This window comes from Sturnira hondurensis, unplaced genomic scaffold (assembly GCF_014824575.4).
Source record: "Sturnira hondurensis isolate 20B ecotype Veracruz unplaced genomic scaffold, ASM1482457v3 Scaffold0006849, whole genome shotgun sequence".
Classification (NCBI taxonomy): domain Eukaryota; kingdom Metazoa; phylum Chordata; class Mammalia; order Chiroptera; family Phyllostomidae; genus Sturnira; species Sturnira hondurensis.
This window is the reverse complement of record NW_028079480.1, coordinates 1,673,570-1,687,398: the sequence shown is the minus strand read 5'-3', so window position 1 is coordinate 1,687,398 and position 13,829 is coordinate 1,673,570. Positions and strand designations below refer to the sequence as shown.

The following is a 13,829-nucleotide window of genomic DNA, read 5'->3' as shown; positions in this document are numbered from 1 at the left end:
TTGGCACTCAGTCCATTGAGCCACACCAGCCAGGGCTGGTTTTGTTTTTTTTTTTAATGGATTTCTAGGAGCACTCTATCTGCCAGTCTCCCTTCAGAGGCAGACCTCAATGCCTTATAGGTCTTTCCTTAATTTATCTCGTTTTCCCACTGCAGATCCTAAATCTGACTCAGGCCTTGAAAGACAACAAGAGTCCCTTGCACCTGGTCCAGATGCCACCCGTGATTGTTGAGACGGCCCGTTCCCACCAGCGGTCTGCTAGCGAGTCCTACACACAGAGCTTTCAGAGTCGGAAGCCCTTCTTTTCATGGTGGTAGCCTAAGACGGGGGACAAGGGCGTGTCGTCTGAGACTTAGGCTGGGGGGGAAGCCTGGGGATCCGGTTGCAGGAAAAGCCAGAGAAGCCAGTAGAGAGCAATGCCCTTGAGAGCCCTCCCTCTCTGCTTACCACCCCCTCAGGACTTTCCCATGCCCAGGGAGAAGCACAGACAGAGGGGCAGTGAGTGCTGGTGGGCCCTCCTGGGTGCCAGGGAGGACTGGAGCTCTGTATAAGGGGTTCAGGTGTCTGGGACGGAGCATCTGCCTCCAGCGTGTCCGGAGGGCAGGCTGGGAAATTCCCTTTCCTCCCTGACATCTTGCTCTGTTGCAATTCCTCATTATATTCTGCATCAGAAACAAACAACAAAAATTAATTTAAATTATTAGCAAAACCCACGCAGAATCCCGGGTCCTTTCATCCATCATCAGAAACTTCAAATCCAGACCTAGATTAGCATGGATCCACATATTCAGGTGCCTCGCAGTTCCTCACTCCCGGGGGCCAAGGCAGCTGGGTGACCCTCAGTGCTGGGGCAGGCAGAAGCCACACCTGTCCTTCGAGATTTTGCCAAGTCCTCTCCTTCTCCCACCAGTGCAGTAGGCTGGCTGAAAACCTTCAGATGTGATTCCCACAGTGGGGGTACTTTTGCTCTAGACCTACTAGCAGTTCTGTGTATGATTCTATCAGTCAGCTCTTGCTCTCTGCCCTGCTAGGGACCCAAACACTCTAGTTCGGGCCTGTAGTTTGCCCGTCACTCAGGCAAAAGCAGGAGGGAGGACGTGGACTCCCCAGCATGTACAAGGGATTTGTGTAGCCTGAGTGTGTGCTGGGAGTTGTAATGGGTCTGTGGGCAAACTTACCCCAGCCTTGCTTCCTGAGTCCTTTGCCCTATCCACAAGGGATAAACTCTCCTGGTCCTTTCATTTGTTTGCTATTTTAGGTGTTTCTTTTCTCAACTCTGGACTTAGGGGTTCAGTTTGGGTTCTGGAGTGGGTCTCAGCTCATAAGAGGACAGGGTATTAGGTCCTCCAACTTCTTTTTAAGCTACCACTGCTGCTTGGTGGCGGTAACAGAACTTGTATTTTGCCTCCTAATTGGTAGCTGCCCTTTGCTCCCTGAATTCTTGTTCCAGGCCAGTTTTTCCAATGGCTTTTTAAGAATGGTGGGGCCCAAAGGAGAGAGGCCTTCAAGCTGTTCCCCAGCGCTGTTCAGCTCAGTGTGCTTCCTGCTTCCACATCTCCTTCCCTCAGCTATCCCCTTGCCACGTGTCCAAACCCTTTCTACACCAAAGCAAAGAGTGGCCTCACGAGGGACTAAAGAGGATGCCGTCTGTGGCTCAGGGGCAGCCCTATGCCACTGGACACTTCAAGTTTCTGGAACCCTGCGGATTGGTCAATCAGCCTTGGAAAGAACCTATCTTGAAGGTTTGAAAAACAACCAAAGAAAGGGAGCAAGGACTGTGGCTCTTTGCCCTCTGCTTGCCCGGCTCCCACCATCCAGGAGGCAAAGCAGAGATGTGCAGCCCCCTTGTCAGCTGGGCCAGGCTGCTCCTTCCATTCCAGCCCCCAGGAGCCAGCTTCTCCCGGGCTTCCATCCAGCTGGCAGGAAGAGTCTGTAAAAGCTGGATGCGTGTGCCCTGCGGACAAAGGCACAACTCCCCTGCTGGCCCCAGCCCTGATAGTCCCAGTCAGCCTACCTGGACACTAGCCTTGGGGACCACATTTTATGAGAACGCCTGCCCTCAGACCGCAGGAGCAGCAGGGCTTCCAGAGGCCAGAAGGGATCCAGGCGTGTTAAGCTCTCCATAGACATCTTGATACAGACTTGTGGTAAAGCTCCCTATCCGGGTGTCAGTGGAGGCTGAGGGGTCTGAAGAGGAGCCTGGTTGCTGCCCCCAGCCAAGCAGATCTGCACGTTGCCCTCATCCAGACCAGCTCTGTGAGAAGGCAGCTGGGTCCAATGACAGAGGGGGCTGGTCCCAGTCCTGGCAGGCACGAGAGTGGCGATGGTTGGGGGGATCCTTTCCTGGCCTCTGTTGTCTGTTCTCCTTGAAGCCTGTACTCAGGTTGCCTTGAATGTGGACTTGGGTAAAGCCAGGGACCCAGAGTGCTTCTGGTGGCACTCATGGGATGGCCCAGCCCTCTGCCAGCCATAGGCCCCGTCCCTCAGTGTCAGGGAGTAGAGGCTGGGCCGGGAGAGTCCTGCTGCCTCTGTATTGTTCTTCTAATGCACTGTAGAAATTGTATGTAATATATTTAAATCAATGCAAATGTATGAATAACAAATCTGATTCTGACCTTTTTTGTCTTTTTTTCTTCTGGTGGAAGGAAGACAAGGTAAAATACAATTTTAAGGACAGAGCATCTTGTGTTTCTGTGGGCTGGCTGAGACATGGCTCTTGAGTCTATTTTCCTCCAGTAGGGGGAATACAGATCCTTATTTCCAAAGTCCCAGTGCTCTGGAAACCAAAAATATTTTCATAACCGAGACTCTGAAATCTGAAACTGGCCTGAACTTACACTGAAGCTATTTATGACCATCATCATATTCCTTAGTGTGAATATTTGTTGCAGAAATATTGTTTTGTTATGAGATATTCTCCTACTAGGGATTATACAGTATTTACACTTATCCCTTCCAAACAGCTGAACAAAGTTCTGAATTCCCAAATCATCTAGCCCCAGGGATTTGGAATAAGGAATATGGACGGGCTTCTCTTCTTGACCAGAAGGTGGCCCTTCTCTGTGTGTGCTTGGCATACAAGGAACCCTGGCTCCTTTAACGTGAAGGATAATCAATAATAATAATACAGTGATGGATAATCCAGCAGGTAGTTGGTGGGAGGGGAGCTGAAGGCAAATGAGCACAGGGTATGCTTTTGTTGAGGCTCACCTCACCGGTTTTCGGGCTATGGCAACCGCAGATATGCAGGAGGTGCAAGGGTGACTGGTTCAGCTGTTGCCCCACTTCTGGCTGGCTGGTCGGTGGGTGAAGAAGCCAGCTGAGGAGCTGGTGCCCATTCATGGGACTGGGCTCACCACCCACTCCGCAGTTCTGGTGGTAATGGCCTTCCTCCTTCTAGAGCTGGCCAGGGGCCAAGAACCCTCTTCTCTCCTGTGGATCAGGACTGACCGCAGAGATGTGTCCCTCTCTCCATCCACCCACCTCTGAAAAAGGAGGTTTCCACACAGGGGCTCTACAGGATGGCGGGGAGAAAACGAAGGATGCCAGCCCTCTTTTCTTCCTGGGAACACACACATTTCCCTGCAATGTGCCCAATCCCGCACCCACCAGCTCCAGAGTACCCATTGTGGGGTCCTCCCCTTCTGTGACAGACTCACACAGTTCTTGATGCAAATGTTTTTATTTTGCCACTTAAACCAGTTTCCTTGTGTGACCTGACAGGGACAGGGGTACAGGACAGGTTGCTGGGCCACTGGTCGTAACAGCAGGAAGGTTAGTAGCAGGAGTGGTGAGATGCTTAGTTTGCGTGCCCGTCACTTGAGTCCAGCGGGAATGTCATGCAGTCCAAGTATAGTGTTAGATGGGAAAGGGTCAAGGCGAGAACGGTCGTTTCTCCTGGTGAGGAAAGGGTCCCACACAATGGAGAGCTCAGTGGACACCTCCAATCCTGTTCTGAATTGAGCAGGCCAGCAGCAGCGTGTGGGGCCATCTGCCTCAAGTCTCTTTTCCTCCTTCATCTTCCCGGGCCCTTTGGCAAAAGTCCCTATGATTCCTGGGGAAGTACTGCTGCTCCCAGCCTCTTCCCTGGATCAGTGTCTGATCTGATGGAGGTAGCTTGTGGGGCCTGGCTTCCTCCAGTTCCGACGGATCCTGGCACTTGTTCTCCTAGTGTTCGGGTACTGGTCGCTGGAAGCACTGCTCTGTGGGTCGGCCAATGGATTGTGGGGCTCTGGGATTCTGCAGGAAACAAGTGTATGATAGGCCGACGTCAACAGGAAGGACAGAATGGGGACTAAGGATTTTGATCATGCAAACTATTAAAACATTGGGGTAAAAGGAGACCAGGGCTCTGGTCTCATCTCTGCCCCCAGAGAGCTACATGAGAGGCAAAAGCTTTCAGATTTCTATGCAGAGTGGGACTAGATCAGGGTGAGCACCACTCAGCATTTTCCCAACTTCCTCTTCCTGTACTCATGGCAGCCATTAGTAAGTCATAAGAGGATCCTTACCAAGATATGTTAAGTAGGGATTACTGGCCAATTGGAACTAATACGAACCTGACGATCTCAGAAGGCTTGTTAAGGTCTAATTTTGACTGTGGGCCCCAGAGAAGGAATGACGCCAGCGTGTACCCGTAGTGCTTGGGTTAAGCCGTGTGGTTCAGCTTGATCACTTGGGAGGGGGGTCCCCTGTTCCTGGGCTGGCAGTGACCTAAGCAAAGAGGTGGCTGACTAGGGAAAGTTTAGGGTAAAGTTTCTCAGTTTTCACCTTTGATGCCTCTATAGTACTTTCCTGTGCTGTATTCTCTCTGATTACACAGCCAAGATTCTCACCAGGCTGACTATCGAATGTTACTTCCTCTTTAATAGGTAAATAGGAATTGTTTTCCCTTCCAAACACTAGTCCCTTCTACCTGTTAAGAATCACTGTGAAATGCGGTGGCACTGATAGGATCCTGGCACCCCTTCCACTTGCGTTCACGGGGTCAGGTAAGACTCCACTAGAACAGCAGCCTTTCAGGTGCCTCCATGTGGCAGGCGCTGGGTAGACCTTATGACAACCCCCCATGGTAGGCACTTCCCGGGGAGGCCGGGTCAGCAGGCCCAGGTCCTACAGCCAGGAACTGGTGGGACAGGCACCGTGAGTGTCCTCCCGCCCTCAGCCCTCCAGTCCCAGGGACCTACCTGAGCCGGCTGCAGTGGTGTAGCGAGTGGCCCAGGGGTTTCTGCCTTGGGGGCCTCTTCCTGCGCAGCCTCCTCAAAGCCTCCGCCATACGGGGGTCCCCTGCACACTCCCAGACGATCTGTGCCCGTTCCTCGGCCAGCTGGTCCCCGCTGCGCTGGAACAGGCCCTGAATCTGCAGCAGCTCAGCGTCCTGGAAGATGTTGGCTGACGCCTGCTTGCGGCCCCGGGCCTCAGTCGGGGCCTGCCAGGGGAGTGGCTCGCTCACCACCGAGGCTGGGGTGCCCATCCTGGGTGCTTTGGGGAAGGAAAGATGGATGGACATCATTAGCAGCCTTCCCAAACCTGGGGGTCCTGACTAATGCAAGGACTTCTGGTGTCACTGTTATCAGAGGAAAAGTGGAGCAAGTCCTGATTGAGATCAGTGGTTTCCTGGGGCACTGTGGGGAAACAATGTTGATGACAGCCACACTTTATGACAGAGTGCCTGTGTGTCTGACATGTGTTAAGGTCACAGAAACCTGGGAGGTAAGACTTGATTATCCCCACTTTACCGACGAAGTGTGACTGGTTCAGTGACTCTCCCACAAACCAAACCCTGTGTACGTGCAGGGCCAGGAGCACCCGGCCTGTCTGGCTCGAGTCCAGGCAGACCCCCGGACGCCCAGGTCTTAATGACACCAGCAGCAGGGCTGAAACGTGGCGTGTGCTTCGTGTGTGTCAGTGCCCCTGGAAGAGCCGTGTTCACCTCACACCATCAGAATGTGAGCACCGCAGCCCTGCGAGGTGCTTTCATCCTCACCTCACAGATGAGGAAACCGAGGAACAGAATCCAGGTTTCTGACACTAAGGCCCAGGCTCTACAGACAGAAATGAGGGGGGATTGGTGTGACACTGGCTAGCCGGGTTGGAATTTGGGGCTGCCTCAGCCACTGGCTGGTGACCACACTGCGTCCACTCCTGGGTAAGCACATTAGCTTCACAGGGTTGTTGTGAGGACTGAGTGAAGACACAGTGCTCAGGGTCCTACTCTTCTGCTTTTCCACCCATAAAATTGACAAGAGTCATCCTGCCTTCGAGCTTCAAGACCCTGGAGATGAACCAAGTCCACAAGGTGGGGCAAAGACAGGTTTACAGCTGTTTGTATGGGAAATAACTAGGCCAGGCACCCAGTCCAGGCTCTTTTAAAAGATTTGTTTTTAAATTTTATTTTTAGAGGGGAAGGGAGGGAGAAAGAGGGGGAGAAAAATATTAATTGCACCCCCCACAGGGGACCTGGCCCTCAGTTCAGGCATGGGCCCGGCCCTCAGTTCAGGCATATGCCCTCACTGGGAATCAAACTGGCGACCTTTTGGTTTGCAGGCTAGCGCTATGTCCACTGAGCCACTGTAGCCAGGGCTAGCCCACACTTTTAAACAACCTACTTGTCTCCAAAGCCAAGCAGCTCAAAGCACATTTCTGCTCATCTGTGAGGAGTGCTAATTCACAAAGGGAAAAACCCACCAGTAGCAGGGAAAGAACACAGAATATCCCACACTGGAGGCAAGGGTGGGGTGTGGAATTTATCTGAGTCTTTTCTCTACCGTCAGGGCTGTTCCCTGGATGACAGCTCCAATTTTGAACCTGTGGCAGCCTGAAGAGGAAGATCTCTAGCTTCCACAGGATAAATCTGGAATACAACCCAACCCAGGGCACAGAGCACTGGCTTATGAATTTGAGGCCTTGGGTTTGAGCACCAGTTCTGCCACTCAGTGACTGAGAGGCCTCAGGCACTTCACATGTTTCTGTGGGCCTGTTTTCCTCTTACATCCATAAGAAGAACAGGTAGATGCTGAAGGTCTCTGAAGGCCTGTGCCGGGGGTGAGTCAACAATTCCATGAGAAGGCTAGGTCTGAATGAAGACATGGTCTGCTTGTCTGCCAGGGCCTAGGAGCAACGTGTGTGGACAGGTCTGACTAATTAGGTGTCACAAGACACCCCAACCAGCAACTCCTCTTCTCAATCTCCCCCAAAGGCCAGACACTGCTGCTGTGGGCTGTGGGGTTAGGGTCTGGTAAAAGACAGAGAACTCACTGCTCTAAAGCACTCTAGTGACCTGGGCTGGCTATGTCCAAGTCCGGGACAGACTCCTGGGAGTCTGGGTGGTGGGAGAAGGGGTCATGTCCCTTCTCTCAAACTCAGTCGATCTCACCCGCCCCTCATGAGAATGGCAGCTGCCTCAGGGAGGAAATGGCTTGGAGCCTGACTTCCCAGATAGTCCCAGTTGCCTCTACCAGGGCTGCAAAGGCCCTGCAAGGCCCTACGTCCAGCCTCTCAGAGAGATATGTACTAGTAAGAAAGCACCTGGGAGAGTCTGAGCCTCCAGCTACACCCTCTATGAGCCTCAGGGTGGGGGGTGGCACCTCCAGATTTTGAGGCCCCTACTCTGGGTTCTGCCACCCACCCCAAGGTTTAGACAGCAGAGTTAGGATAATAAAAATCAGCAATATCAGGTAGGATTAGACTTTAAACTTGGGGAAAACTGAATCAGAACACTTTTATTATCAGAAGAAACTTCCTGTCTCTTCAACGTGTTCAGTAGTTACTTTCCTCCTTATTTCCTGGACAAGACTTGAATCCAGGGAAGTTGGTAAATACATTTTTTTAAGGTTTTGCATTTTACTTTACAAAATTTTTAATTGTTGTTCATGTACAGTTTTCTGTCTTTTACTCCCATCCCAGCCCACCCCCCCAGCCCTCCCCACCTCCCTCCCATTTCCACCCCCCTACTTTTTGTCCATGTGTCCTTCATACTTGTTCCTGTAAGTCAGTAAATACTTGAACAATGGTACTTTTTAAACTGGAAGATGAAACAACAGGGCTATTAAAAGATTACAAATGAATCTTCCATTTCAGAACTGACAAAAAAGATAAGTCCATAAGGGACTAAGGAAAGATTAATCACAAAATCAATTTGACACAAACTAGGTTAAAAATGAACCCCCCTAGTAAACGCCAAATGTTGAAAGTGACAAAGTTCAGCTTTGAAACAGGCAGTTAAGGAACTATATAACTCTCACAAAGAAATATATTTAAAAAGTGAGTCACCATGCAACAAATTTGCAATTTATAAATATGGTGCACAACTGAGCACTCTTTGTAATGCATGAAGCTCGGTTAAGACACCTATCTAGGCTCACTGTGCTCTCAGGGAGGTGTACGTAACCGTGAGAGGCAGAACATGCTTGTGTGAGCTATGCAGCAACTGGCTCCTCACTTGGTTCACCACCTTTAGATAACCCTGTTGGTGGTAATAAGCTGTAATCGGAGGCCAAGGGCCTCCTAGAAACAGAACTGGAGGCTCTGGCCCAAGGCCCAAATCAACACTTGTGGCCCTGGCCTGGTTCCCTGCACAGACATGCCACTGGACAGCAGCCAAAATCTGTGGATCCTCAAATGGGAAGCCCAGTGCAAAGGGATGCATGTTCCACCCCCACCGGAAGGGCCTAGCCTCAGCCAGGCATAGCTGAGAGAACTGGACATACGTTGGCCTCCAAATCTGTGTCCCAGGAGGTGGAGAAAGGAAATGGGCCCTTCCCCCAGACCAATTCTCAGATATGACCTGGAAAACAGTCCTACTAGATCCAGGCATATCTCTTTTCAACAGTTCAAAAACCCTGAATTCTGGCTGTGCCACTGATAAGGGGGTAATTTTGGCAAGCCCCGGTTTTCCCCTGCCTCAATTTGCTCATTGTCAGAATGGTGAGAACACATAACCCCTAAGGAGATAAGGGAGATAAAGTATACTGGAAGCATCCATCCCAGTATATTACTTTATGAAAGCATGGCGTAAGGGAAAGGCTGTTTAACCACCCATTTTTGTCATCACCACTATCATGACACTCCCTCAAAAGAGGCCTTCACTCTTGGGAGAAGATGATAAAGGGAGATGGAGTCCTTTGGGGACTTTAAAATCATTGCTGCCATTGAGGCACCTTGCTCCAAGTCAAAAACAGAGCAGCACCTTCAGACAGGTAATATATTTAATCCTTATGACACCCCTATGAGGAGGTACTATGCTATACCCATTTTACAGATAAAAAGCTAAGTTCAGGAAGGTAAAGTAACTTTCCCAAAGTCACACAGGTAGTAGGTGATAAGGCTAGGATATGAAAACCCAGGTAGTCTGACCCTAGCGTCTGGGTTCTCAGCCTGTGTTATTTTTGTTCCCGCCAGATGGCTGCAGAGGTCTTCAAAGGAAGGACCCAGGAGGCTCTGAAACCTCTGGGAGCCTGTTCTCTGCTTCTGCAGGTTTTGGAAGGTACAGGGATCAAAAGTCAGGTCTCCCCAGCACTCCATTTGCACTCCATGGCCCCGCGGGTAATTAGAGCGATTACTCACCACACTGAAGGGCTGCGCCGACAGACCTCAAATCGGGATGGGGCAAGATAAGATGCGCCTACCGCAAACCTTACCCCTACCCGGCCTTTCGAAAGGGCGGACCAGTTCTGGGCTTGCTTCTGCCGCGAAGGTGTTCACAAGGACCAAGCGGCGTTTACCGACAGGTCGAGAGCTTGGGAAGGGGTATCCTGGCCCGAGATCACAGGGCGAGATCTCCAGAACAGATCGGACCCCGGGACCCAGACGTGGTGCTCTGCACAGCAATGGGCCCTCGGCGGATCTGGGGGCTTGGGTCCCGGCGGCACCCCGGTTTTGATGACTTGCTCACCCGCCCGCTCTCAGCGCAGCAGGAGCTGGATCTAGGACCTACGTACCTGGCTATCGGAGGCCGGCCACCTCGGTCACAGCCGCGGCTCTCCGGAGAAAGCGCAGGAACAGCCAATCCTCAGCCGAGCCTTGATGTGAGCTCCAAAATGAGCCTTCCAAAATCGAACGCGGAGACTCCGCGGGCCAATCAGCAACTACAGAGAGCGAGGGGCGTGTTATGGCTCCTCCCTCTTCCCCTCCGCCGGCCTCGAAACCCGAGTACGAAGATTCCCGGGTCCAATCAGCGGTGGAACAGCGACGAGGGGCGTGTCCGTCCGGGTTCCTACCCAAGCCCTCGGCCGCCCCCGCTTCTCTCCTGGAGGCTCCCCGCCTTCATTGACGTCAGTCCCCAGGGTGAACGCGGTTTTGCTGGCGCGGGACTGGGGCGAGGCTGCATTCCGACCCTGGGGTGCGGCAGCGGTTGGTCCTGCAGCATACACGTGATGGGTGCCCCTTTCGTTGGGCCCGAGGCCTTGCAGCTTGCGGCCCTCCGCAAGAAGACCTGCAGCTGCTTAAAGTCACTTCCCAGAGCACACGTTCTGGCTTCAGCTTTGGGGGAGAGGGAGGCACAGTCAGTGCGGTGGTCAAATCTTGGGCTTCAAAGCCAGAATGTCTTGATTCAAATCTTGGATCAGCTGTGCTACCTTCAGCCAGTTACCTAAATGAGACAGTATTAAAAAGGTTTTTATTCATTTATTCGACGGTGGTCCACTAGGGACCCACCCTGTGAGAGCTTCTAGACTGGCAGTGAACAGGAAACACCTATAAGCCCTTCTCCTGGGAAAGTTTACAGCTTAGTGAGAGGCAGACATTAACAAGCCTAGGAACTTCTGGATTGGTGAACCCGTGGAGGTGCTGGGAGAGAGGTGTGCCTGAGAGGGTGCGGGAGCGCAGTGCCCTTTTCCCATGCCCTGTCCTACGCGTCTCTTCCACCGGGCTGTTCCTAGTTATATTATTTTATAATAAACTGGTGATCTAGTAAAAAAAAAGCCTTAAACATTTAGTTGTGATTACAATTGTGATAAACACTGTGGCTACAAGAGGGTAAAATGGAGGAACCTAGGCATTCTTTGGGAGCTCCTTGAAGGAAGAAGTAACATTTAAGCTGAGATATGAAGTTGGTCACGTGAAAAATGGGTGTGGGAAGAGTGTTTAAGAAAGAGAGAATAGGCCCTGGCCAATGTGGCCTGGTTGGAGCGTCATCCAGGAAACAAAAATGTCATGGGCTCCCCTTTGAGGCAGGTGACTAGGTTGCAGTCCTGGTTGGGGTGCATAGGAGAGGCAACCAATCCGTGTTTCTCTTCCTCTCTTCCTCTCTTTCACCCTCTCCAAAATCAATAAATGTGTCTTCAGGTGAGGATAGAAAAAGGAGAAAGGAAAGAAGGAAGGAAGGAAGGAAGGCAGGCAGGCAGGCAGGCAGGCAAAAAACCTGTGTTAAGGCCAGCAGGTACCCTGACAAAAGAGTTGAAATGAGGCCTAATGTAAGGCTAGCAAAGGAGAGTGGTGAAGAAGCAGAAGACAGAGGCAGACAGTGAAGAAGTTTCCATTTCTTCTTGTGACGATCTTCCAAGGAGAATAGAATTATATGTATTTATTTCATCGACATTTAATAGCACTTACTATGTGCAAGTAATGCCAGTCAGCACTTTACTGATATTTGTTATTTCATCACATTTGTGTTTTTAGAAGGTCACTTGGGCAAGAGCTTGGATCAGAGGCGGCAGGAGTGGTTGCAGGTTATCCAGTACGGGCCTTGATAAATACTTGATTACTGCCTCGGAGAATTAGGGCTTTTTTGTGCACTGGTTCTAAAATAGCCAGGGAGGGTGTCTGGGAATAGGCAGCTAGGTCTTCCTAACTCCTTTTCCACTACAGAGCTGAACTTCATAGTCATTTGATTTTTGTTCTGTAAAGTTTCTGAGGGGCAAAGAATAGGAGCCAACACACCAGGATTTGTGGATCCCTTCTCGCAAGGTAGAAGGGATGTTGGAGAGCTGTTCTTCCTTATCCTTGTTTCCAGTTCCTCTTTCTGCCCTACATGAAAACTACATCAGCATGTGCATTGCTGTAGTTCAAAGGGTTTGAACAGTGGCTTCTCTTTGCTTTTCCTGAAGCCCTGGGGAAAGATTGACAAGAACAAAGAAATTAGCAACGTTCTTCTCCAATAGAAAGTAGTGCTGAGAACCCTATCAGCCAACTGCTTGGCTAAGAAGAGGACTGTGCAGACTGGTTACCTGAGAGGCTGGGCTTCTGAGTCAGAGACTCTGTCTACCCCATTCTAAGCAACAGGAAGGCCAGCCTCTTGGCAAATCAGTGCTTGGGGAGCCTAGGAATTCTGACGCCATGAGCCCAGATGAGCATACCACATAGGAATTGGGAACCTGTGGCTTCTGGGTCATATGTGACTAAGCCTGGGTGGAGAATATGCGATGTCTCCAAACATTTTTGCAGGCATGTGACCATGTGCTTACTACACAATGGAACCATTTCTGTTGTTGCAGCTTTATGGTTCAGTATTTCTGAAGAGAATTTGGGGCACTTCCACAGTTGTGTGGGCCATGCAGGACATGCGGACTGGGGATCCATGCCCTAAGAGGGCCCTTTTTGGAGAAGGTCAACTCTGGGGATAGAACCCTGAAGTCATTCAAGCCAAGCCTTGGTTTTACTAGGAATCTGGTTAAGGTGAGGGGAATGAGAAACATTCCTTGGGCACAGTGTCTAAGAAGGCCCCCCAGAAAACTCAGTTATCAAGATCAATATTTTAAAGTAATATTTTTAAAAAATCAAAATTAATGCAAAACATCCACAATGAAAAAAATCAACATTTAAAATAAAGACAGGCTGTTTCTTGTTTTATGATCTTGCATCATTTTGCAATGGAAACAGTAATTTCTCATCAACCCACAGCTCCTGCACAGATCGCCCACCACTGAGTCCCTTGTCAATTAGCTTCACGAGGGCTGATGATAGTGTGGGAACAAATTGGGCAACACGAAACTTTATATACTGTCACATTGTTTTAGAGCTCTTCTCCTCTTTTTTCTATTTGGTTCAAAATATGGGGAATATTTTGGTAAGTACATATAGAGGCTCACATTTCTCATCTTGCTGCAAGCTATTGTGTTGCAAAATACAATAAGCAAGGTCCTAAGCAAGGTGCTGGTTTTTAGGGGAGGAGAGTCTAGGAAAGGGGTATTGCTGTTCACCTTTAAGCAAATTACTTAAACTCTCTGCCTCTCTATTGCCTCAACTGTAAAATGGGAATAATCATACCACTTCTCAGTGTTGCTGTGAGGATGAAGTGAGGTGCTAGAGGCACCATGCCTGCTTAACATACACCTTGCTACAGACTCCAAGCCAGCATTCCTTCCACTCCTTCCCTCTCTACCTGCAGAAGCTGTTCGAGTAGCTGGACAGTTAGTTGCAGATGGTCCCCCAGGGGGCCTGGGACTTGTTCCCTTGGGTTTCTTGTTGCTATCCCTCTACATCTAGGGAGAGAAGAGGGAACTTTCACACTGGGCTGAAAAGCAACAGTGTAGCTTAGTAGTCAGCTGTTTTTCTTGATAATGACAGTGGTTACTCTCAGCTTTTTTTTAAGTGCTCTTCTGCTTAGGACATTACACATAACGACTTGCTACGGCCCTCTTCTCTGAACTTAAGACCTGAACAGGCCAAAAATAGCAAAGTCCTACAGGCAAAGGGTACATTACTGAAGCACTAAAAGCAAACAAACAAAAATACCAATCATGGATGTAAAAGGTCAGTTTTGTATTAGTCAGTTTGGGCTGCCATAACAAAATACCACAGAGTGGTGGCTTAGCAACAGAAATGTGTTTCCTCACTGTTCTGGAGGCTGGGAAGGCCAAGATCAAGGTGCCAGTGCAGTCAGTTTCTGGTGA

General features: G+C 50.3%; 2 protein-coding genes across 3 annotated transcripts in view; one reads left to right on the top strand and one right to left on the bottom strand.

The window, feature by feature from the left end:
• The window catches only part of PI4K2A (phosphatidylinositol 4-kinase type 2 alpha), a 30,165-nt gene extending 27,557 nt beyond the window's left edge, over positions 1 to 2,608 (top strand). The window contains exon 9 of the mRNA XM_037050796.1: positions 156 to 2,608. Within this exon, the coding sequence (XP_036906691.1) occupies positions 156 to 317 (162 nt within the window). The 3' untranslated portion in view covers positions 318 to 2,608. The remainder of the gene's footprint in view (positions 1 to 155) is intronic.
• A 1,055-nt stretch (positions 2,609 to 3,663) lies between these two features.
• AVPI1 (arginine vasopressin induced 1) lies at positions 3,664 to 10,057 on the bottom strand. Of its 2 annotated transcripts, XM_037050798.1 has the most exons (4): positions 9,939 to 10,057; positions 9,565 to 9,817; positions 5,187 to 5,481; positions 3,664 to 4,239 (listed from the first exon to the last, which is right to left on the bottom strand). In XM_037050798.1, the coding sequence occupies exons 3-4, from the start codon at positions 5,471 to 5,473 to the stop codon at positions 4,092 to 4,094; spliced, it is 435 nt and encodes a 144-aa protein (XP_036906693.1). In that variant the 5' UTR covers positions 5,474 to 5,481; positions 9,565 to 9,817; positions 9,939 to 10,057; the 3' UTR covers positions 3,664 to 4,091. The 2 variants fall into 2 exon arrangements, with proteins under 2 accessions (XP_036906693.1, XP_036906692.1); XM_037050797.1 differs by lacking the exon at positions 9,565 to 9,817 and having other exon boundaries at positions 9,939 to 10,056.
• Positions 10,058 to 13,829: the final 3,772 nt, after the last annotated feature.